We start from the raw sequence: 25,533 nt of genomic DNA, 5'->3' as shown, positions 1-25,533 counted from the left end.
TAGGAATCTCAAAATTTAGCAAATTGAATTAATTATGCAAATTGACAAATTTAGGCTAAAAGAAAGAAGGAAGAGTATGGGAAGGTGAAAAGGGTTGAGATGAGCATTTAAGTTATTAAACAAAATTTGTCAATGAAAGTGATCTGGATCTCGATGAGCCCCAAATTGAACACTTGCTACAATTAATCTGCCAAGGCAATTAGACGTGATATATCTTTTACCTACCTCAATTTTACATAATTGAGACAATTTTAACGTATATGTATAAAAATAAGAATAATTAATGACAATACTTGTGAATAGAGTTTTTATATAAATAATAAGATGAATGACATTTCTGTTATCTCTCACTTTCTAATATGCAAATAATTAAGGTACTTTTTGGTTTATTATGCAAAAGAAAATGAGGTATGATTATGTTATCTTTCACTTAATTAATATTTATCGCATAAGTTACTGCCCTTACCTTATCAAACTTTAGTTATCATGCAAGAGAGTCCATGTTTAGAAAAGTTTCAGAATACTTACAGCTGACATTGAATTTTCTATAATGGTAAGTGATTTTGTGGTCATTTTTATCTTTATTTGATTAATTTGTAGTAGGTTCTTTAGTTTCAGTACAAATTTAATTAATTTTATTTTTATCTTAATTAATTTGATAAATTTTATCTTCTCTATAATGAGTTATCGCAACTAATCATACTTGAACAAGGAAAATCTCCGAAGGAGACTCTTCGTGAGGTACAAAATGTAATTCTATTAAGTATATATATCTACAATCTTGAATGGCTTACTATATTGTAGAATGAACAAATGCTTAATTTGTTTAGAGATTGTGCACCATTGATAGATTGTCACTTAATCAATGAGAGAAAGAGTTAATAGTGGTAAGTAGAAATCGATTTGGTCAAAAATGGTGTCTTTTAATTTGTTCAGGCCCACATGTATATATGTATATTGACTCAAGAGAGAAGGTAAAACTGGATTTGGTGTGTTTCCTTAATTTCCTATCAGTAAATCGACGGACATACACTTTACATTTAGGTTCTTAATACCTTGAAACAAACTTGTTTGACTATGCAAGGTACTGAGTTTGGAAGAGACATCTTTTTGGCCTTGTAGCTAGACCAAAGCGTGCACTTCGTTGGCATCATATATAATTCCTAGCTATTGTATTCCTTTTTCTAGGCAACATCATCAAACCTACTTGACCTGTTAATTTTACAACGAAATATTCATGTTTTATAAGTTTTTATTTTTTTTATTTTTTTTATTTTTTTTTTGTATTAGTTGACTTTTGTAATTTAGACACATTTTTTTCTTTATTTCTACCTGTTTAAAAGATATAGAAGAAAAATCTTAAAAGAATATTTGGATCATGTGATTTTCTACCTATTTAAAAGTAATACTAGAAATGACACGTGGCTTTTACCTACAGAAACAAGAGAGAGAAACCTTATACTCATTCCTTGTCTCTTTCTCCAAATTAGCTAGTATCTGAATTTACTACAATAAACAATGTTTTTTTTTCCAGATTCAAAAATCAAAACAGTGGCCTATGGGCTGTGATATCACCAAAAACAAACAAAAAACCATCTTATATTGCACTTAATTCCTAAACTAGTTAAGTGCTCACGCCCTGTAATGAGAATTAATATTATTAATTAAATTGATATAATTTTTCAATGCAAGGAAATTATGATGATTAGTAAATTATGAGCTCTTCACTTTTTTTTTTTTTTAAAAAAAAAAACTACCTTTTCTTATTTCTTCAGTTTCTTATCTCCATTTTGTATTTATTCACATGAATCAAATATTCCGGACCATCCAAAAATACTGATCAAACAATAAGTCACATGATTCGAATATTCTCGACCATCCAATAAATACGTACTTCATTATTGCTAATTTTTAGTTGTTACAATTAAAATTCTATTTTGTATAAAAAAATATTCGGAATTTTATATATTGTGTTTGTTATACGTCTTTAAGATTAATTTTTAGTTAAATTTCTTATGCATCTTCTTTTTAAATTATATCTTTCGACATTAAATTATTTCACTTTTCTTACATTTTCTCAATTTAAACAATTACACTATTAAAAAGCATGTGTTGCTTAGATTGGTCCGAATTATAATGAAAGAGTTCGAATTTAAATTCAATCAGTGCGTTAATGCAAAGAATGAATACTCGGTAAAGTTATATCCAAGTTAATTACCTTGTCATTGTCATTTATGTCGATTTTATGTGGCTGAAACATAATATATATCATGTGAAAAAATAATTTAGGATTTACACTACTCATTTTCCATGCAAATTTGTAGTGGCTTCTGAAGCCAAATTTTTTAATTAATATCTCAAATAAATTAAATAAAAAATTACAAAAATTCCCAATGTATACAAGATACTACTCATCATCAGTTGGATACTTTTGAAGATAGTACTCCTCTAACACAATCGAGGAAAGGAGAAGAAGAGTTTCAAGGTACGTACGTAGACAGATGTCATTCAACATGAATTAGATATACTTGTTAGCGATCTATATATGCGCTATCACGGGCAATGAAATTAAGTCTCCTTTTACATAACCTTGTTTTACACGTGGATTGAAAAAAAGAAGAAGTATATTTTGCTTTTGGCTTACTCGATGTTGTTTGAGCTGATAAGTCCATGTTGTATATTTCATCGAGCATGCATTTTTTGTATGCGCTAACCAGGAGTAACCAAGATAATTTAAACAATTTAGGACGATTGGAATTGAACACATACATGTTGTATAATATTAAAAAAAATGAAAAGAGTCACGAAGGAATGAACAATAAATTTCAAAGTCACATAGAAGATGGAGCGAAATTCAATCATAGTGGAATTTGAAGTCTTCAATCATATAATATTAACCTTTGCTTATATATATCGGCATCAAATTCCAAGAAGGCGGGCGTTTGATTTTTTTTTTTCCCTATGATTCAAGACACTGAGGATACAAAAAGATATGCAAAGCTTCAATTTAAGGAAGGGGAGCTGCATATTTATGATGTCTAGCTCTGCTCTCCATATATACCTCTTGTGAATATAAAAATAACACTATTGACTTAATTTTTACATGTATGCAAAAGGAATCTGATTTGCTACTGTCTAATTAATACTCTGATTAATGTTCAAGAAACAAAACCAATGGACACGCATAGGGGTGCACAAAAAATTCGAGATTCGTGATTCGATTCGAGTTTGATTCGAAAAAGTTCGAAAAAAATTCGATTCGAAAGTAATTCGGTTCGAAATTAATTCAAACCAGTTCGATTCGAAATTAATTCAATTTCGAATTCGAATCTGGGTAGATTCGGTTCGATAGGTTCGTGAATTTATAAAGGTTCGAAACTCCGACTAATATTGACCGTCCAATTAATTTACGTCGCCAGTATTCTTTCTCCATCTCTCTCTCGCTTAACCTAAACGCCGAATTTCGCTCTTTCCCAATCGACTTTTTTCTCTCTCCGATCAAAGCGCTGGTGCATACAGCGAAGGTTTGGAGCTCTTTCCCTAGTCGAAGCACAATATCTCTTCCTTTCCAAACCCCTCTTCTTCTTCGCCTTCTCTCTTGATTGCAATATTTCAGCCAAATAATCCAAATCACGAACTTGCTGTGATGATTTTGCACGACCTAGAAGGACAAGTTTCGATTCCTCTCTTGGTGGATGTGGTCTTCTGGTAGTTTCGAGGCCAGAAGGATTGCAGATCTGATTGAGCAGCAGTCAGCATCAGAAATTTCGAACTAATTTCGAATCAAATCGAACTAGTTCGAATTATACCGAATCAAATTCGAACTGGCCTTTTAGGTTTGAAATTGATTTCAATTTCGAACTGAGTTTGATTCGAAATTATTTCGAATTCGAATTCGAACTAGGGCAGATTCGATTTGGTTCGGTTCGTTTGCAGCCCTAGACACGCACAATTAATTTATTCAAAGTTCTTTTCAAGAATCAAAACTAATTAATTAATATATATGTCTAATACATTTTGAGGAAATTAATTACGTATGAATTGAATTATATATGAAGTTGCTACATTAATTAATTGGGATATAATAGCACTCAACACCTTAATTCACTTGTCAAAATTTACAACAAAAATGCTACACGTAATATTTTGATCCTACAGAAAAAAAAATCTCCATCAAAATATGTCTCTCTCTCTCTCATGATCGAGTTGATAACCATATTATAAAAAATAGCATGTAAAAGAGAATCAATCAATTGTTATAATTAAATCTAAGAGAAAAGAAACATATATATCTTTTTTGGAAGAAAGCATATTCTTTTCGCTGCAGCTTAATCAATAATTATTTCAAACCGCAGAAGATGAAATTATAGTTGCATATAGATTATGGTCCCCTGTAGTCTGTAGTAGTATGAAAAATTTCAATACTAACTTATGGTACAATGTACCAATGAGGATTCCGGGTTCATTTCACATTTAATAAAACAATGAGATATAATTCTATTTGCTATCCTCGGTATATACTATATACATGTACAAATATATGCCTCTATTTATATAGCGCTTTAATTAATACAAGTCTCAACTGCGCTCAAAATTTTGTCTACACATGATATATGATCTCTAGACTAGGCACTATATATATATATACACACTATATATATATATATATATATATATATATAGAGTTAGGCTGGGGTGCTATGGATAGCATAGAGGCCTCTATGCTACGGCTCAATATTCGAGTTTTCAAAATCCAAACGGTCGATCTGAACCGTTCATCTTATTCTCCATATTAATATCTGCTTGGAGACCAAATTTTACATTTTTCTGAATTTTTTTACTATTTATTAAGTATTTTACAAAATTGTTGATCCAACGGTGGCTGCACAAAACAGTAAAACCGTTGGATTAGCGATTTTCAAAGTGGCTTAATAAATAGTAAAAAAATTCAGAAAATTATAAAATTTGGTCTCCAAGCAGATATTAATATGGAGAATAAGATGAACGGTTCGGATCGACCGTTTGGATTTTGAAAACTTGAATATTGAGCCGTAGCACGGGAGGCCACTATGCTATCCATAGCACCCCAGCCTAACTCTATATATATATATATAGTGTATATATATATGAGGAGGGTTCAAATGCCTCCATGTTTTTGTGCCTCCATCTCTCTCCATCATTTTCAAAGTTCAAACAGTCGATCCGAACCGCTCAAACTAACCTCCATACTAAAATATGTTTTGAGACCAAATTTTATATTTTTAGGAAGTTTTTTACTATTTTTTTAGATAGGTAAAAAATCAGTAAATCTGAACCATCTAAAAACAATATTTTTTTACCTATCTAAAAAAATAGTAAAAAAATTCCTAAAAATATAAAATTTGGTCTCCAAACATATTTTAGTATGGAGGTTAGTTTGAGCGGTTCGGATCGACTGTTTGAACTTTGAAAATGATGGAGAGAGATGAAGGCATGATGGAGGCACAAAAACATGGAGGCATTTGAACCCTCTCTCTATATATATATATATAGAGGTTGGCTAAGATCAAAGTGGTAGTTCTTGAGCTTTGGTGCTACCAATTCGTTTTTAAATTTTTAAATTTCAAAACGTCGATCCGAACCGTTCAAGTTGTTCTCCATATTAAATTGTGCTTGGAGACCAAATTTTACATTTTTCTGAATTTTTTTACTATTTATTAAGCCACTTTGAAAACAGCTGATCCAACGGTGGCTTCTGATTTTACTGTTTTGTTAAGCCACCGTTGGATCAACGATTTTCAAAGTGGCTTAATAAATAGTAAAAAAATTCATAAAAATGTAAAATTTGGTCTCCAAGCACAATTTAATATGGAGAACAACTTGAACAGTTCGGATCGACGTTTTGAACTTTGAAAATTAAAAACACGAATTGGTAGCACCAAAGCTCAGGAACTACCACTTTGATCTTAGCCAACCTCTATATATATATATATATATATATATATATATTAAAAATTGGTAGCATCAATTTCTAGAACATGTATCAATGTGATTAAAATGACATCTCGTGTCAGGTGGTTTGTAAAACTTAACCATCTTTTAATCCACATGCTAACCTTATCGTGGTAATTAGTGTTCCTGCTAATTACCTTGGTCAGTGACTTTTAAGAGTATATATTATCTATATTATGAAGTTTCACAATTCAGTCATGAACTCGAAATGATCCATAATTTCAATAATACTCAAGGCAACAAAATGATATATAAATAAACATTCAATTCATGAACAAAGCTTTGTGATAATTTATCGTATTATTGACTTCTAGATTATTACAGACTAACACTTCTTTCGTTAATTCTCGTCTTCTTCGTTCATTTCTTCAGCCCTTCGTTTAGGGCTGTAAACGAGCTGGCTCGAGCCGAGCTGGGCCTTATCTCAACTCGTTTATTTTGGCCCGAGCCTGGACTGAGCGAGCTGGACTTAGGTCATCCGAGCCAAAACCTCTGGCTCAGCTTGTGACAAGCCAGCCCGAGCTAGCTCGTTGGGCTTTATTAGGCTGTTATTATACAAATTTTAAAAAAAAAAAAATCTCATTCAAAAAATTTAAGAAATTGTCCAGCAGGCACATCTTCAAGCAACTAAAGCCATATTCTTTCTTTCCAAACCAAAAATACATCAATTTTGCATAATTACGCCTTTAAAAATGGGACTGGACTTAAAATTATACGGGACTAAACTCTAAATTCACTGTAACTTAACGAGCCGAGCTGACCCTTGGCTCAGCTCATTTATTTTAGCCCGAGCCTGAGCCGAGCTGCCTCGTTAACAGGTCGGTCCACTGCCGAGCGAGCTGTTAGCGAGCGAGTGGTTTTTTGACGGCCCTGGCTTCGTTTCGCCTCCGCTTCCGTCTGACCTAAATCTGCGCCTCCGCCAGACCTAAACCCGCCGCCTTTTGCCTAACCTAAACTTTTCCTCCTGCCCTCTCCTCTGTCCCTTCTCTTCTCTTCCGCCATCTCCTCTGTCTCTTCTCTTCTCTCCCGTCTCCGACCCGTCGCCAGTTGCTTCAACTTACGACGGCCTCTCTTTCCGTTTTGTTTGCTAATATTCCAGCTAGAAGGGAGGAAAGCAGTCCAGCGGTGCGCTCAAAATCAGGTTGGTAGATTTTCAAGATTTTTAGGTTTTCCAGAAATTAGATTCCTGCGTTTGGCATTGTAATTAGTTTTCTAGGTTTGTAGATTGTATGCTTTGAATCATATTTGTAAGTTTGAGCTAAAATTAGATTTGTACGTTTCTCAGAAATTTGATTTAAATGTTCGTTCATTCACATTCATAAAATAGATTTCTGGTTTGGGAGAAAATTGGCTCATCCCATTGTCATGTGTTATTGGGTTGAAATCTGAACCAGTTAACTTATTTGTTGAAAATTGAATGCCTTCTAAGGTTCACCTTTCTAACGCAACTCAATTGTGGGAGTGTTGTAGGCTCATGTGTCCTTTGCAAATCATGTCATTAGGAATATCCAATTCCTTCTCAATTTCACCTTTCTTGCATATCCTATCTATAAGATCGATGTAAGTCGAAGACATTAGGCTTGGGATTTAATTAAGAGTCAATTGTTGTTCATTGCACAATTAGAGCTATTGTATAGTTCTTGCCTGTAGCTACCAATCCAGTCACAAACCACTTGTCTGATGAAATGTTATAGCTTTATTGACAATATTTTCTTTTATTTTATCAAAAAAAATATGGCATGTCTTCATGCACCATGTTTCTAATAGATGGTGTTGTATATCCTTGATTAATCTTAACTTTTTTGTTTTTTTCCTCTTTCTCTAGATAGTAGAGGTTGATATTTCTCAATCTATATTTGAAGAGCAAGGCAGACAAATATATGCTGACAAGCTTTTGCAGTTGCAGGTGAAATAATTTGTAACCATATAAAGGAAAAAGAAACCAAGTGATTATATTCTAAGTTCTCCATATTGTTATCTATTATTTAAACAGGCAGAAAGGAGGCTAGACGACGGACAACTGAGGTCCCTCTCAAGTGAAGAATTAGTAGCGAAATACTTACTAAAAGGGAGAGAGAATATTTCAGCCATAACAAGACAAGTGTTAGCAGTTGATGAGATTTTGAAGTGTATAAAATTGGAAGGTGAATACAAATTGCTGTTGATCTGTGATCTAGAATAGTTATATGATGTTGAACACATTGATATTCATGGGATTCATATTATGAATTGTTAGAATTTTTTAGTAGGGTTGGATATCGATTCCTCTCCCATGCGTTACACGTAGAACGAACCTGCTACGTGTTCCCGCTACCACCGCCTTCTTCGATTGGCCTATAGTTCTCTGTTGTCTCCCACTCCCTATCGGTCCTCCATAGCCAGCCCATTTCTCTGATCCTAATCTGCAGAGAGGACGCAATTTCCACTGCCATTGGTCGCCGTCGCTGGTAAGAGTTACGGTATTACTCTCCTTACTCGAAACAGATGATTTCATTTTCCGCTAATTAAACACTGCATATAATTCTTGCTTATTTCAACATTGCATATTATTCCTCCCATTAAGTTAAAATTGCCCTCTTAAATTAATTGCAACTAAATGCGCTGGATGAAGTTCAAATTTCTTTGTTAAACTAATTGAAAATAAATCTGTTGTTAGTTTGCTCTTAATTGTTAAGTTTTGTTCAGGTCACACATTAAAAAAAAAATGGTTAGCTTAAATTTGCGTATTGCAAAATTACAGCAGTTGGTACTGAAATAATAGATTCCTGTTGGAATAACAGCTGATTTATTTCCTGCTGTAATAACAGCTGATTTATTTTTTAATTGTTTTGGGACATGGTGCCGCCATCTCTCCCTCTCTCTCTCTCTCTTACTGTTCCTTTTCCTTGCTTTCCTCGTTGATTCTGTCGAATTTCTCGGTATGCATGCTCGTCTCCTTTAGTTGTTACCTTTTCTTTTCTTTTTTTCTTCTCATCTTTTTGTTTGTTTTGTTTACTACTTTAGTTGGCGTTTTTCGGCCGAGGGTTTTTATTTTTTTCTCATATTTTTTTCTTTACAGGATATTTTTTATCCGAGTGTTCTTAGCTGAGTTGAGTACTTAGAGTTACATCTGCTACTAGACGACTTCCTTCCTTTTTCCTTTGGAGAAAAGAAACATGGCAGCCAATATCCACTAAAAATCAGGTATCAATTCATATGCATCATCTATTTTTTATTGCTGTCAAACTTTCATTTTTGTTAATGAATAAAGGTTTTTTGGTTCTTTTTAACTTCAGGGAGCAATATTAGTTGGTGCCTAACTGGTTCAGTACTGGCAATCTGTTTTGGGATGCATGGCTATCATTATATACTTTTACTGTTACTGTTACTAAGCATCTTGAGTGCTGGGTTTTAAATTTACTGAGCATCTAGCAAGCTTATCATGTCTGAACTGGAATTAGTTAACAAAATGTTTAGTGACCTAGCATTACATCCAATTCTAATTCCATTTTGGAAATTATTTTCAGCTACAAATATTGGGTCATTGCAGATCAGACTTAATTTACTATTTCAATCTGCATAAATGATATAATATGTATATTGTATTATTGTTTGAATCTTAAATTTGGTTTGACCTCCAGGCTCTGACTTCTGCAGTGATACGCATCTTTAGTGCTGGGTTTTCAATTTTTCATAATTGGCCTCATCTCACATACAATTGTAAGTACTTAAAAAAATTATTAAATAATTTTAATTTTAGTTCTGCTTGTAGATACGGATACCAATTGTATGTTACTTGAATGAGAATCTAGCTAATATTGCATTTTTAAATTTTTTGAATGACAACAAATAGAATCAAATTTGAATTTTTAAATTTCCATAATGCACAATTATTTGTTAAACCGGTGGACATGATGCTATCCGTCTCCAATGGAAATACTGGCATTTGAGGGGAAGAAAGTCTCTGTATTGGAAAATTATTTTTGTATTGCTAGGATTACTGATGAAAAAATTAAATTCGGTGCTAACTTGTATGATTTTTAGATGGAATTGATTAAAATTATGAATGTTCTTTTCTTAATACTACGAAGCAAAACTAATTTGATTTTGTATTGTACTATATTTAGGCCGAGGGTTTAATTTTTTTTTTCCTCATTTTTCATTACAGTATATCAGGATATCTTTATCCGATTGTTAACGACTTCCTTTTTCCTTTGGAGAAAAGAAATATGGCAGCCAATCTCCTAAGGCCCAGGGTTTTCCCCACTAATCTGGTATCAATTCATGATTTTTTTTTTTTTTTTTTTTGAGAAAAGGCAACAAAGCCCAATTTCGTTACCAGTAAAGTATTACATGAACAACTAATTTATTAACAAATATACCCATCTAAGAAAACCCAATGGGACAACATCCAAATACCTGTCTGAACAGATATGCAGTAGCCAATTCGTGAATTCATACAGAATCAATGTATCATTTCTTCTGTCAAACTTTTTCTTTTTACAATTTTTTGTTAATCAATAAAGGTATTTGCTTCTTTTAACTTCAGGGAGCACAGAATCCATGCTGTATTTCCTCGAGAAAAAGAAACCCAATTTCAAGAAAACTCCAATGTTTCCCGGTCAAGCATCTCGGCATGCTATCTATCCGTCAAAAGAACTCACCTTTGTTCCTCAATCCACCTGCTGCTGTTCTTTCAAAGGAGTCTGATAACCCTTTAGTTCAAGGAGAGGCTGCTTCTCTCGAGATCATCCATTTCTACCGCCTCCCATTTCTCCAAGAAAGTGCTGCTTCCGAGCTTCTAAGAAAGATTCAAGCCAAAATCTCTCCTAATATCATTGACCTAAAAACCGAGCAATGTTTCAATGTTGGCCGTGCTGGTACCAGTAAACTATCAGGGGAAAAACTTGAGGCACTTAAATGGCTTTTGGGAGAGACGTACCAGCCTGAAAACCTGAAAAGTGAGAGCTTTCTACAAGAAGAGGTCTCCACAGGTGCACATGCAATTATCTTAGAGGTTGGGCCCCGCATGTCATTCACCACAGCCTGGTCAACAAATGCCGTGTCAGTTTGCCAATCGTGTGGCCTCACAGAGATAAACCGTCTCGAAAGGTCGAGGCGGTACCTGTTGTACCTCAAGCCCGGCACTCTTCTTGACCAAACCCAGCTTACCGACTTCGCTTCCATGGTACACGACAGAATGACAGAGTGTGTGTACCCAAAACTTCTCAAGTCTTTCTCCACCAGTTCAGTGCCGGAGCCTGTACAAATTATCCCAGTAATAGAAAGGGGAAGTGAGGCTTTGGAAGAAATTAATATTAAAATGGGGTTGGCATTTGATGAGCAGGATATAAAATACTACACGAGCCTATTCAGAGATGACATAAAGAGAAATCCTACAACTGTTGAATTATTTGACATAGCCCAATCAAATAGTGAGCATAGCCGGCACTGGTTTTTTAACGGAAAGTTGATCATAGACGGCGAAACCATGCCACAGACTTTGTTTCAAATTGTGAAAGGCACCCTCAAGGCAAACCCTGGTAACTCAGTCATTGGATTCAAAGATAATTCCAGTGCAATCAGGGGGTTTAAAGTAAATAAGCTACAACCAACATCTCCGAAATTGGGGCCTCTATCATGTACACAAAAGGAGATGGATATCTTATTAACAGCTGAGACTCATAATTTCCCTTGTGCAGTGGCGCCTTATCCTGGTGCTGAAACTGGAGCTGGGGGCCGTATCAGAGACACTCATGCCACTGGCCGTGGATCTTTTGTGGTCGCATCCACTGCTGGTTATTGTGTGGGGAATTTAAGACTTGAAGGCTCTTATGCACCTTGGGAGGACAATTCTTTTTCGTATCCCCCAAATTTAGCATCTCCACTGCAGATTTTACTTGATGCTAGTGACGGTGCATCAGATTACGGGAATAAATTTGGAGAGCCCATGATTCAGGGGTATACACGTACTTTTGGCATGCGTCTTCCAAGTGGAGACCGGAGAGAGTGGCTCAAACCAATTATGTTTAGTGCCGGTATTGGTCAAATAGACCATGAGCATATTGAGAAAGGTGAACCTGATATAGGTATGTTGGTTGTGAAAATAGGGGGTCCCGCGTACCGGATTGGTATGGGTGGTGGGGCTGCTTCTAGCATGGTTAGTGGTACTAATGATGCTGAGCTGGATTTCAATGCTGTACAAAGAGGTGATGCTGAGATGGCACAGAAGTTGTATCGGGTGGTACGAACATGTGCCGAAATGGGTGATGCCAATCCTATTGTCAGTATTCACGATCAAGGTGCGGGAGGTAATTGTAATGTGGTAAAAGAGATTATTTATCCAAAAGGGGCTGAAATTGATATAAGGTCAATTGTGGTGGGAGACCATACCATGTCTGTACTAGAGATTTGGGGTGCTGAGTACCAAGAGCAAGATGCCTTACTGGTATGTCCTGAGAATCAACTCCTTTTAGAGTCAATTTGTGCTAGGGAGAGGGTATCTATGGCTGTTATTGGCACAATCAATGGATGTGGTAAGATTGTTTTAATAGATAGTAAAGCAGTAAAAGAAGCCGAGGCTAAAGGTTTGCCGCCTCCACATCCAATCGAAGACTTGGAACTGGAGAAGGTGTTGGGTGATATGCCTCAGAAGACATTTGAATTCAAGAGGATACAGTATGCACGGGACCCACTTGACATTGATCCAGGTATCACCTTGATGGATGCTTTAAAAAGGGTTTTGTGTTTACCGTCGGTTTGCTCTAAAAGGTTCTTGACCACAAAGGTTGACCGGTGTGTAACTGGGCTTGTGGCACAACAACAGACTGTGGGTCCTCTTCAACTGCCACTAGCTGATGTGGCAGTGATTGCACAGACATTCACTGATCTGACAGGTGGCGCATGTGCAATAGGAGAACAACCCATCAAGGGGTTACTTGATCCAAAAGCTATGGCCCGGTTGGCAGTAGGAGAGGCCTTAACAAATCTGGTTTGGGCTAAGGTGACTTCTCTGACAGATGTTAAATCGAGTGGGAATTGGATGTATGCTGCAAAACTAGAAGGCGAAGGTGCAGCCATGTATGATGCTGCCATGGCATTGTCTGAGTGCATGATAGAATTAGGTATTGCCATAGATGGAGGTAAGGATAGTCTTTCCATGGCCGCGCATTCTGGTGGTGAGGTGGTAAAGGCACCTGGTAATTTGGTAATCAGTGCATATGTCACCTGTCCTGATGTGACCCTGACTGTTACACCAGACTTGAAATTGGGTGATGACGGGGTTTTGTTGCATGTTGATCTGGCAAAGGGGAAGAGGCGGTTAGGTGGGTCCGCTCTTGCTCAGGCATTTGATCAAATAGGTCACGAGTGCCCTGATTTGGATGACGTGGCCTATCTTAGAAGAACATTTGATGCTGTTCAGGGGTTGATTGGGGAAAGGTTGATATCTGCTGGTCACGATATCAGTGATGGAGGGATTCTTGTTAGTGTACTTGAAATGGCATTTGCAGGAAATTGCGGGGTTAAATTGGATTTGAAATCAAATGGATACGGTGTCTTTCAAACCCTATTTGCTGAAGAATTGGGTCTGATCATAGAAGTCAGTTCAAAAAATCTGAATACAGTTGTGGAGAAATTGAAAGAGTTCAGCGTGTCCAGTGAAATTATAGGTAAGGTCACATCTTCTCCAACTATAGACCTCTCCATTAATGGAAAACCCCAATTGAAAGAAGAAATACCCTTTTTAAGAGACTTGTGGGAAGAGACCAGTTTTCAACTGGAGGGGTTGCAGAGACTCGCCTCGTGTGTAAAACTTGAAAAAGATGGCCTTAAATCCCGAAAAACTCCAAATTGGTCTCTATCATTCACACCAAAGTTCACTGACCCCAAAATTTTAGATCTGAAACATAAACCAAAGGTAGCTATAATTCGTGAAGAAGGGAGCAATGGGGACCGAGAAATGGCAGCGGCCTTTCACGCAGCGGGTTTCGAGCCGTGGGACCTGACAATGTCAGACTTATTAGATGGAAAAATCTCACTAGTTGATTTCCGTGGGATTGCTTTTGTTGGTGGATTCAGTTATGCTGACGTACTTGACTCAGCAAAGGGTTGGTCAGCCTCCATTCGGTTCAACAAACCCTTGTTGGATCAGTTCCAACAGTTCTATAACCGACCCGATACATTCAGTCTTGGTGTGTGCAACGGATGCCAACTCATGGCCTTATTGGGTTGGGTACCGGGTTATGGATCCACAACTGATGTCTCTCAACCAAGGTTTATTCACAATGAATCTGGTCGGTTTGAGTGCAGATTTAGTAGTGTTACAATTGGGGATTCACCAGCTATAATGTTTCAAGGAATGGAGGGGTCCAGTTTGGGTGTTTGGGCTGCTCACGGAGAGGGAAGGGCATACTTCCCTGACACGTCAGTATTGGATCAGGTAATGGATTTGAATCTGGCTCCGGTAAGGTATTGTGACGATGAGGGGAAGGTAACGGGTTTGTACCCGTTCAATCCGAATGGGTCCCCAGAGGGAATAGCAGCTCTCTGCTCACCAGATGGGCGACACCTGGCAATGATGCCACATCCGGAGCGTTGTTTCATGATGTGGCAGTATCCATGGTACCCAAGTGATTGGCAAGTTGAGAAAAGCGGGCCCAGTCCATGGCTGAAGATGTTTCAAAATGCACGAAAATGGTGCAGTTAGAAGAGGTAATTATTTATTTATTTATTTATTGAGGAGGGTTCCAATCCTTGTGCCTTTCATACCTCATATTTTATACCTTCGTTTTCAAAGTCCAAACTGTCAATCCGAACCACTCAACATGATATCCATACTAAAATATGTTTGGTATGAAATTTTTTACTATTTTGTAAAATAGGTACAAAAATCACTGTTTCTGCACCGTTTTTTACTATTTTCTACCCTATAGGTTCTTTATTTCTGAATTTAACCATTCATTGTGTGTTTTAGAAACTGATGGTTGGTACTTTTGTTTGTTGAAGGAAATTAATTGGATGATGAGAATCAGATTGCTTCTTATACTACTACGATTGGTGGTTGCTCGGTGGAAAACTGAAGCAGCTTTTCTGCATGCCTTATGTTTGCACTAAGTTTAACGAAGAATAAATATGTCGGTTACTCATAAGATATGCATATATATATATATATATGCGTATAAATTTTGTGGAACAGTAGTGTTGAAGTATTGGATTGTGTTTGAGTTGAGCTCTATTTTGGAGTTGGAATTGTAATGGTAGGATTTTGAGATGCAATTTGTGATGCAATGCTGATGTTATATATTATGCTCTAACTTGACTATTAGTTGAGTTGCTGGCAATTGAAGGCCCATCACGTGATTCACATGCAGGCCCAATTCAAGGCCCATCAAGTATGTTGTTATCAAGTAAGAATAGTTGGTTTCCCCCAGTGTAGACACATGAATTGTTTTCTTCTCAAAATTTTCTGTCACTTTCTAGATGGTAGATATTGATTGACCTCTTCTCTTATCTCTTCCTCAACAAAAACAATAATTGAGTCAAAGGAAGCTACTTTTACTTTTAATGATTTTGTTCTTCAATTGACATGTATATCATATGTATATGCTATCCTATCCTATCCTATAATCTGAAACCAACTCAACTGTTTCTCAATTTTGTTGAATTTAAACAAATTCAATATTTCAAAAGCCCAATTTTCAAAAGGCAAATTTTGGATTATACATGTCGGTTGTAGCTTTCTTCCATATAATTGCTCTTTTTTTTTCTATACTATATGTATATTTTATTTTTCTTTTTTGTTCATTTAAAAGCATGGCAAAGTGTTAAAAAAAAATGAATGATATCATATTAACCACAAATTAAGTTGCTATAAGGTTCGTGTAAGCTCAAATTTAAAAACATTTTCCTGAACATGCAATAAATACAAATATCCTCTCTGATCACATTAATCTTAAATGCGTGAATATGATGTACCACACAATATGTTTTTGTCATTAACAGATATTTCACAATGATGTGACGTGACAAAACAACATTTAATTTACATGCCATTTTTTTACATAATTAATTAATTAATTAATTTACGAAGATAGATCCACACATATTCCAAAGTATGTATTATTTTAATTTTGAATTGGAAAATGGGTATTAGAATTTAGAATTAGATGCTTCTTCTACTCTTTGGAAGAAGCACCTCTCCTCTGGCCTTTGGGCACCTCTTTGTCTCTGTTCTCTCCATTTAATTATAAATTAATTAATTTATTTATTTGTCTAAAACCTTGAGATCTCCACACCTTGAGTTGACCACTAATAGCAAACATTGCTTTGCTTGAAATATGAGAGATTTGTTTGGTAAGTCAAAAATTCAGCTGCATTTAAGCGGACGCCCATGCCTTGTTTTCCGTTACATTTCTATTTCTTAAATAAATTTTAAACTCATGCTATTAGGGGTGAAAACGGAGCCGGATTATCCGGCGGATATCCGCTCCGTATCCGGATATAATCCGAATCCGGATAATTCCCGGATACAGATTCGGATAATTTTCGGAAATCCATAAAAGATCCGGATACGGATACGGACACGGATTCGGAGTCCTAAACGGAGCGGATATCCGGATTATCCGGATTCGGATAATTTGGCCAAACCCATATAAAAGAGGAATAAATATTTGCTATAGGTGGGATTTGAACCCATGTCCTCCCATCTCAATACCTTAAGACCAAGCTTCAAACCACTACACCACAACATCTTTTGTTACCATACACTTATTTGATATATATATATTATATGAATAGATTATCTTTCATCTCTTATAAGTTCATTAATATTTATATTTAATGTTTTAATTAATATTTGTATTTTAGAAGTTCATATATCTTAATTATCCGACCATTATTTGTTTTATATCCGTATTCGAATCCGTATCCGTGGACTATCCGTTCCGTATCCGTATCCGTTTAAGGCGGATTTGGTTTTGAATTTTGATATCCGTTTACTATCCGTATCCGTATCCGTATCCGCTCATTATCCGACAGATGCGGATATGGTATTAGCATTATCCGCTCCGTATCCGCTCCGTTTTCACCCCTACATGCTATGCTATGCTGCTTTGTCAAGAGAAAAACAAACTTTAAATAATTCCGTTTCATTTCTATTTTTAAAGTTTAAATAATTGATTCAAACCGTTCAACATAATTTTTACAGAGAAAATATAATTAAAAATTAAATTTACATCTAAAAAAAATACCGATTTGGTTAGATATGCAGATAATCACCTCATTTAAGGATTTTTGAACCTTCCGAATATAGTGATATTTTTACCTATTTTAAAAAATAATAAAAATTAGAAAAAAAAATATAAAATTTGATCTTCAAGTACATTTTTGTATGGAGATTATATGAGCTGTTAGAATTAGGGGTCAAAATGGGTTGGATATTATCCGTTCAAATTTGAATATGTATTCGAAATTTTGCTGATTAGGATATTAGGACACAGATAGTTTGTGAATACGAATACGAATACAATTTTAATTTCCGAAATTGATACGGATACAAATATATATATTTTTTTTTTCCAATACATGTCACACAGTGCAGAGAGCGTACCATACCAGCAATAACTTATCTTGTCTCACAGATACGGATAACTATCCGTATTTTTTCTCTATTTGTTTTAGAATTATATATGTTTAGAGAGGAATGCGTTTTTTGTTGCTATCTTTTGATTAAAAATATGGTTATATTGGTAATTATTTTTTGTTTATGATATATATAATTTGTAAACATTTGAAAAATTATTTACTTTGCCATAATAATTTCGAATATAGTGATTTTTTACCTTATTTTAAAAGATAAAAATTTGGTCTCCAAGTACAAATTTTGTATGGAGATTATATTGAACGATTAGGATTGACTATTTGAATTTTGAAAATAAAAACATAAATTTTATAGCACAAATTAAACCACACTTTATAAAGTATCATAGTCTCACTCGAAATTTTAAACGGGACTTCAAAACAAGAGTTGTTACTTTAACAAATATAGTTTAAAATATTTCAAGAGAAAAACTTAAACAAAACATACTGTCGAAACGAAAAATAGTTTAAAAAAAAAAAACTATTTTTTTAAAGCATGAGTGAAGTTTGAAACCTTATATTTTTGGAGGAGAAATCTTCCATCTTTTATGTCTTTATCTTGAAAATTTCAGTAATTTAAAATTTACATATTAAAATAAAATTATTAAATACGATCTATATATTTTTTTTAAAATGTAAAATATTAAGATATTTCGACTTATTTTGATTTGTATCAAAAGTTTAAAAAAATATACTAATATCATTAGTAAAAAAAAATTCAGCTGCATTTAAGCCACTGATGCTAATAGGGCAGCAAATGAATCAAACCAAATCAAACTTACTCCAATTTGAGTTTGAGTTTGAATAAAAATTCGAACCGAACTGGTTTGATTTATTTCAGAACGAACTATTTTCGAATCGAATTAATTGCGAACTACAAAATTTTCGAATCGAAGTCAATTGAATTACGAACTACAAATTTTATTGGCAGCTCTAGTTATCTCGGCAATTTATGCATTAGTTTCCTTATAGCATAATAAAATTCACACGGTTTCCTTTTACCTTTCACGAATTCATATTGATGGATTATGGACCAGCTAAAGATTCACTTACCTTTTACGTTGTTGGATTGATTAAAATCATGGCATGGACCTAGTCAAATGAAACTTATTCAATTGTTAATTTGTTACGCTTCTGAAACATTTTCCTATTATAAGTTACCATTATATTAACAATTTTGAGCTCTTATATAAGTTTGGTTCCTACATTATTAAAGATTGATAGTTGAATCAATTAGTTGCATTATTTGAGATTCGAATCTATATAGTTTGCGAAACAATTTCGAACGAATTATACTTAATTTGAGTTTGATTTGAATAAGATTCGAACCGAACTAGTTTGATTTGTTTCATAACGAAATAATTTCGAATTTATTTAATTACAAACTTTTCTCGAATCAAATGATCTCCTAGTGCATTTTCATATGGAGATTATATTGAGCAGTTGGAAATTAGAAGTGAAAATAGGTCGGATATTATCCGTTCATATCCAAATATATATTCAAAATTTTGTTGAATATTCGGATATAAATAGTTTGCGAATACAACACACATATTCGAAATTAATACGGATACAAATACACATAATTATTCGTATTTTTAAAAAATTTCCACTACACATTTGTGCAGACACAGATACGGATAACTATGTGTATTTTTTCTCTATTTGTTTTAGAATCATATATGTTCAGAGAGGAGTGTGTTTTTTTGTTGGTATCTTTTGATTAAAAATATGATTATGTTAGTGATTAGTTTTCATTAATGATGTATAATTTATAAAGATATGAAAAATTATTTAGTTTACCATAATTATTTCGAATATAGTGATTTTTTACCTTATTTTAAAAAAATATATATAAATTTGGTCTCCGAGTATAAATTTTGTATGAAGATTATATTGAATAGTTAGGATTGACTGTTTGAATTTTAAAAATAAAAATATAAATACATAGCACAAATTAGACCGCAGTTTATAAAATACCATAGTCTCACTCTGAATTTTAATTGAATGTGACTTCAAAACAAGAGCTGTTACTTTAACAAATATAGTTCAAAATATTTCAAGAGAAAAACTTAAACAAAACATACTGTAGAAACGAAAAATAGTTACAAACTATTTTTTTTATTAAAGCATGAGTGAAGTTAAAGTTTCGAAACCTTATATTTTTGGAGGAGGGTTTAAATATTTTTCATCTTTTATGTCTTTATCTTGAAAATTTTAGTAATTTAAAATTTAAAATTTACATATTAAAATAAAATTATTAGATATAATATATATCTTTTTGTTAAAATGTAAAATATTATGACATTTCGACTTTGTTTTAATTTGTATCAAGGATTCAAGGTTTAGAACACTAATGTGGATAATTTATGAATGTTGTTGATTCAAATAAAATAAATTCTAAAAGTGATATTTCTTTTACGTGCATAGAGGAGAATAATATAAATTACATCTTACTTTTGAATATAAATTTTATAATTTTTGTTATTAAAAATTAAAAAGTAAAAGTAAAAATAGAAGTGCAAAACAAAAAAAAAAAATTTAAACCTCCCTATGAAAAAAGAGATAATATTAATTAAGAATGTTAAAATATAATTCAATTTGAACTTTTTTTGACACTTGTCTTTTATTGTCAACATTGCGTTGTTGACAATAATAACGACTAAATGAGATACGGATGATGATTCATTGACAATGTCTAATTTTGACAGATATAACATTTTTTTTTTTTCAAAAATGTTGTTTTAAAAAATAGAAAAAAAAATTAGTCTTTGATCCAGTGACAAATGTAATGTCTTGCGTGGAAGAAGTCACATATTTGAAATTAAAATGAGAGAATCCTTGTAGTTATTAATTAGTTGAGTAGTTTGACATCTAATTTTTACTAGAAAGATAGAAAAAAAAATTACCATGTTGTTTTTCTTATTAGTTGTGCATTAATTTTAATGCAATTTAAAAAATATTTGATGCTCTTTAATACAATCCTCTGCAAAAATTTATGTCATTTTGACCAACTATAAAGCATACATCAAAAGCTCATCGTTTTTCATGTAAAAAATGTGTATATAGTATAAATCATATTTTCTTGCTATATTTTAAAATTGTAAACTATTTTTATGATTGTTTCCATTGACGAATTAATTCGTTGTTAATAAATCTCTGCCCACAAAACAAACTGCGAAGAAGTATTTAAAAAAAAAAAAAAATGGCTCATCTTGTCAGAAGACTGTGCAGTTGAAAACAATAAAATGAAACACATAATATTATTTACAACACTGGAAGATATGCATCAAATTGAAAAATTACCTCACTCAAATATAATACGAAAAAAATATACTTTATATTACGTGTGCACAAAACGTTAATATACAATTTATATTGTTTTTGAAAATATTTGGAGGCAGACGCAGCTTTACATAAAGCTAATGAAGTCAATTGATTCTATTTATTTTCAATTGTTTTGTGCATATATATGTTTTTTTTTTATATAGTTTAGAATAATATATTGTATGTACGATAAATTGATACTCGTACTTAGCAAGAAAAATTTATATATTTAATTCTTAATAAATATTTAATTCATATAGCTTGAAAGTCTAGTTGGGTCTCTATTTGAAGACGTGAGCACCAGTATTTCTAGCTTTTTTTGATATCGGCATAATCTTATGTAAATGAAATGTGAATAAATAATAAATAAAGTTATAAAACTAATGATATAATCTTAATATTAATTTTGATATTACTTAGAATTATTATTATTATGATATGAATTAATTAATTAGAGTAGTGAAGAGTAAGCATGGAGCAGTGATGTGAATGTGATGGATGTTTTGAGAAAGCAAAGCATAGCCTAGTCTAAGCTAGGGCTTACATATCCACCTAGTGGTTTAATTATACCCGACCCGGGCAGCCCTTACCCTGCCCGCCCGTGCCCGTTGCCCGAGGTACCCCTACCTGTGCCCGGGTATAGACGGGTAAACGGGTATGGCGGGTACGGGTATAAAACGGGCCGGACGCCGGTTTTGGAACAAAAACCCGAGTATACCCGGACCGCCTTGAACCGGTGCCCGCCCGGACCGGACCGGGAACCCGGTTTACCCGTACCCGTGCTCGTGCCAGTATACCCGTGTACCCTACCCGTTCTACCCTACCCGTATACCCTACCCTTATACCCTACCCTTATACCCGACCCGTTTGAATTTTGAAATTCAAAACCCATTTTCCCACCGGTTCAAGTCCAATCCGGATCGGTCAAATTGGACCCGACCGGCCGGACCCACCCGTGCCCGACCGGATTTGACCAATTTTTTTTTTCTGTTTCTTTTAAAATTTAAATTTTATTCCTCCATCTAGTCAAATCTCTTTAAATACACCTCTCTTCCTCCCTTCATTTTCACATCTCCATATCCATTCTCAAATTCTCAATATCTATATTCTCTCATTCTCTCAATCTCAAAATTTATTATTCTCAAATTTTAAATTTATTGTTTAAAAAAATATATAGTTCTAAATTTAATTCCTTCAACAAATACGCAAACGGAATTACGAAGGTATCGAAATTACAAAATTCGGCACCTCCCGCAAGATTTTTTCGCGAGATTTAAAGGTTACATTTATTCCATGTTAGATTAATTTATTTTTGTAGAGTAAATTTAGTTTATGCTAGATTTATTTTATGTTAAATTTGTTAAGTAATTAGATTTGTTAGATTTATTAAATATGTTACATTTATTTAATTTATGTTAGATTTGTTAGATGTGAAGTAATTAGATTTGCTTTGAATACGTTAGATTTATTTTTCAAATTCGGATTTATTTTTAATAGGTTAAAAAAAGATGTTAGATTTATTTTTGTGAATATGTGAAATAATTAGATTTGTTTTGAAAATGTTAGATTTTATTTTTGAAATTCGGATTTATTTTTAATTTCTGTTTTTTAATTTCTGTTTTTTAATTTCTGTTTTTTAAATTTCTGTTTTTAAATTTCTGTTTTTTAAATTCTGTTTTTTAATTTATGTTTTTTAATTTATGTTTTTTAATTTATGTTTTTTAATTTATGTTTTTTAATTTATGTTTTTTAAATTTCTGTTTTTCAATTTCTGTTTTTTAAATTTCTGTTTTTTAAATTCTGTTTTTTTAATTTATGTTTTTTTATTTATGTTTTTTAATTTATGTTTTTTAATTTATGTTTTTTAATTTCTGTTATTTTATTTCTGTTTTTTAATTTCTGTTTTTTAATTTCTTTTTTAATTTCTGTTTTTTAAGTTCTGTTATTTAAATTTCTGTTTTTTAAATTTCTGTTTTTTAAATTCTGTTTTTTAATTTCTGTTTTTTAATTTCTGTTTTTTAATTTCTGTTTTTTAATTTATGTTTTTCAAATTCTGTTTTTCAAATTCTGTTTTTTAATTTCTGTTTTTTAAATTTCTGTTTTTTAAATTCTGTTTTTTAATTTATGTTTTTTAATTTATGTTTTTTAATTTATGTTTTTTAATTTATGTTTTTTTATTTCTTTTTTTTAATTTCTGTTTTTTAATTTCTGTTTTTTAATTTCTGTTTTTTAATTTCTGTTTTTTAATTTCTGTTATTTAATTTCTGTTTTTTAATTTCTGTTTTTTAATTTCTGTTTTAATTTCTGTTTTTTAATTTCTGTTTTTAATTTCTGTTATTTAAATTGCTTTAATATGTGAAGTAATTTATGTTTATTTTTTTCAATAGGTTTAAAAAAATTACAACTCCTCCTCATCGCGACTCGGAGGAAGATTTTGCTTCGAGATTGTCGGCCTCACTTTTTGGCCCCGCTATGCCACCGCCTAATTATTCAGAAAACTATCCACCTAAATATCTTGATAGTTCTTCCTCCCAAATACCACCACCTAATTATCCACTAAATTATCCACAAGATTATAAAAGAAGGGACCAAATGCTACAAACAAATTATCAACAACTCCCCCAAATGAGTGCACCATATTATACAAATAACGATCCAAATGTATACATTCCACAAGAAACACTTCAACCGACACCACCGTATTAATATGGAGGCATGGGCTCATCTTCTGTAGCATCGAGTCAATTCACTGACACTATCCCTATAGGAGGTACTCCTTCGACAGCTGAACCTGAAATTCAAGAAGAAGTTGTCCCTCCTTCGACAAGTGCCCCCCCCCACAAGAACCAGCAGGAAAGAAGAATAAAAGACCTCCTCCCGAATACAATCAACCGTGGGCGAGATTTTATGATATTACCAGAGATAAAAACAAGATTATGAAATTTCTAGATTGTCAGGTAAAAGGTTGCAGTAAACATTTTGAGTATAAACAAGCTAATGGTATGACTAGCTTTAAGAGACATGCTGAAATGCACGAAAGAAAGGGTGAAGAGCCATCTGAAAATGTTGAACCAAGAGAAATCCAAACCCTTATTAATGCGGATGGTACCAAAACCAATCCAAAATTTGATGAAAAAAAATGTTTAGTGAATTGGCCTGGTACATTACTCATAAGGAACAACCAATAAGTATGGGTGGTTGCATGATTTTTTCCCGGTTATGCATTCGGGGGTTAGGTCAACCAATGTTCAAGAGGATCCATCATAACAAGATGGTTGGTGAAATAAAAAACCAGTTTATCTCTAGAAAAAAATGAGCTAAAAACTATATTTGTACTACAAAACAATAAGGTCTCAATTACATTCGATATATGGACTGCCGGTAAACATGGCCTTGGGTACTCTTGTGTTACTGGGCATTGGATTGATGACCAGTGGGTATTACAAAAAAGGATATTAAGTTTTAGGGTGTTGGATTCCCCGCACATTGCAAATGTAATTTTCAAATCCATTACTGAGGTTTTAGAAGATTATAACCTTAAGAGGGGTATGGTTAACAAGGTTTTTTCTATCTCATTCGATAATGCTAGCAACAACATAGCTTCCATTGAGATTTTTAAACGGTCACTAAACCCGATCATGAATGGTGCAATGTTTCACCAAAAGTGTGCTTGCCACATACTTAACCTCGTCGTGAATGCGGGTCTTAAAACACAAGCCGTAAGCCTATTGATAATTAAATTTAAAAATGCTCTCAACCACATTGTTTCAAACCAAGAAAGAAAACAACTGTTTGCGATCATGTGCGCCAACTCTCGACTGAGCAAGTTGAAAGTACCATGGGATATAGATACCCGTTGGAACTCTACCTATAGGCTGTTGAAACTATGCATTCCTTACCTGTTGGGTTTCGGGATAGCCAAAACCCGTTTAGGCTTAAGTTGCAGAATGACCGTAGAACAAAAATTTCTACGGCCAACTTAAGCTCAAGATTAAAAGGGATATGCCGGAAATTCCAAAGGTGAGTTCCTTCACAAGTTTTTCATTGCAAGGACCCTTTTAATTCATTTACAGATCTACTCCATGATTGATTTTCTAAAACTTTAATCTATTTACCAATTAAATAGATTAATATTACATTTATACCTTGTTTCCAAATCACAGTTGGAATGCAGACCGAGCGAGTAGAGCTACATCACGGGAATGATTCTACCCGGAGCACCAGACGTATGGTGCCTCTATAGGTTATCCACTAGGATTAACCAGAGAGCGGTTTATTTCTTTTTCCAGAAATACCGTAAACCGCAGAATTCTGCAAAAACATTATTCACGGGGAAAAGACGAAAACCCGTAAACACAAATTTTCGGTTACTCAGTTTCATCAATAAGCAAAACTGAAATACCGCGAAATTCAGGAAAACACTATTCATCAATCCCGTAAATATACTTCACAACAACCCGCAAGATTATACGTCAACTACGTATAACTTTCTTTTCTCAACCGAAATACTATTTGGGAGAGAAACCGAGAAAGAGAGAAAATACCGATTCGTTTCGACATGAAACGATACGAGTGAATTAGTGGTTTTTCTCTCTACAT

The 25,533-nt window shown here is 33.5% G+C and overlaps 1 protein-coding gene across 4 annotated transcripts; it reads left to right on the top strand.

Annotated features, from left to right (window-relative positions):
• The first annotated feature begins 6,819 nt into the window (after window positions 1–6,819).
• On the top strand, window positions 6,820–15,400 carry LOC144549925 (putative phosphoribosylformylglycinamidine synthase, chloroplastic/mitochondrial). 4 transcript variants are annotated; one of them, XM_078298492.1, is made up of 9 exons: window positions 6,820–7,132; window positions 7,817–7,897; window positions 7,985–8,135; window positions 8,241–8,438; window positions 9,050–9,174; window positions 9,612–9,690; window positions 10,139–10,244; window positions 10,520–14,682; window positions 14,977–15,400. In XM_078298492.1, exons 7-8 carry the CDS (start codon window positions 10,200–10,202, stop codon window positions 14,675–14,677), a joined length of 4,203 nt encoding a protein of 1,400 aa, XP_078154618.1. In that variant the 5' UTR covers window positions 6,820–7,132; window positions 7,817–7,897; window positions 7,985–8,135; window positions 8,241–8,438; window positions 9,050–9,174; window positions 9,612–9,690; window positions 10,139–10,199; the 3' UTR covers window positions 14,678–14,682; window positions 14,977–15,400. The 4 variants fall into 4 exon arrangements, with proteins under 4 accessions (XP_078154618.1, XP_078154617.1, XP_078154619.1 ...); XM_078298491.1 differs by having other exon boundaries at window positions 8,238–8,438; XM_078298493.1 differs by having other exon boundaries at window positions 8,228–8,438; window positions 10,529–14,682.
• Window positions 15,401–25,533: the final 10,133 nt, after the last annotated feature.

Source organism: Carex rostrata, unplaced genomic scaffold (genome assembly GCF_964058835.1).
Source record: "Carex rostrata unplaced genomic scaffold, lpCarRost1.2 SCAFFOLD_42, whole genome shotgun sequence".
Lineage (NCBI taxonomy): Eukaryota > Viridiplantae > Streptophyta > Magnoliopsida > Poales > Cyperaceae > Carex > Carex rostrata.
This window is presented reverse-complemented; position numbering and strand designations above follow the sequence as displayed.

Excerpts from the sequence above, each read along its gene's own strand:
- LOC144549925 (XM_078298492.1), top strand. The coding sequence starts at position 10,200 with ATGGCAGCCAATCTCCTAAGGCCCAGGGTTTTCCCCACTAATCTG. Across the intron at positions 10,245-10,519 it reads GGGTTTTCCCCACTAATCTG|GGAGCACAGAATCCATGCTG; the intron begins GTATCAATTCAT and ends TTTTAACTTCAG.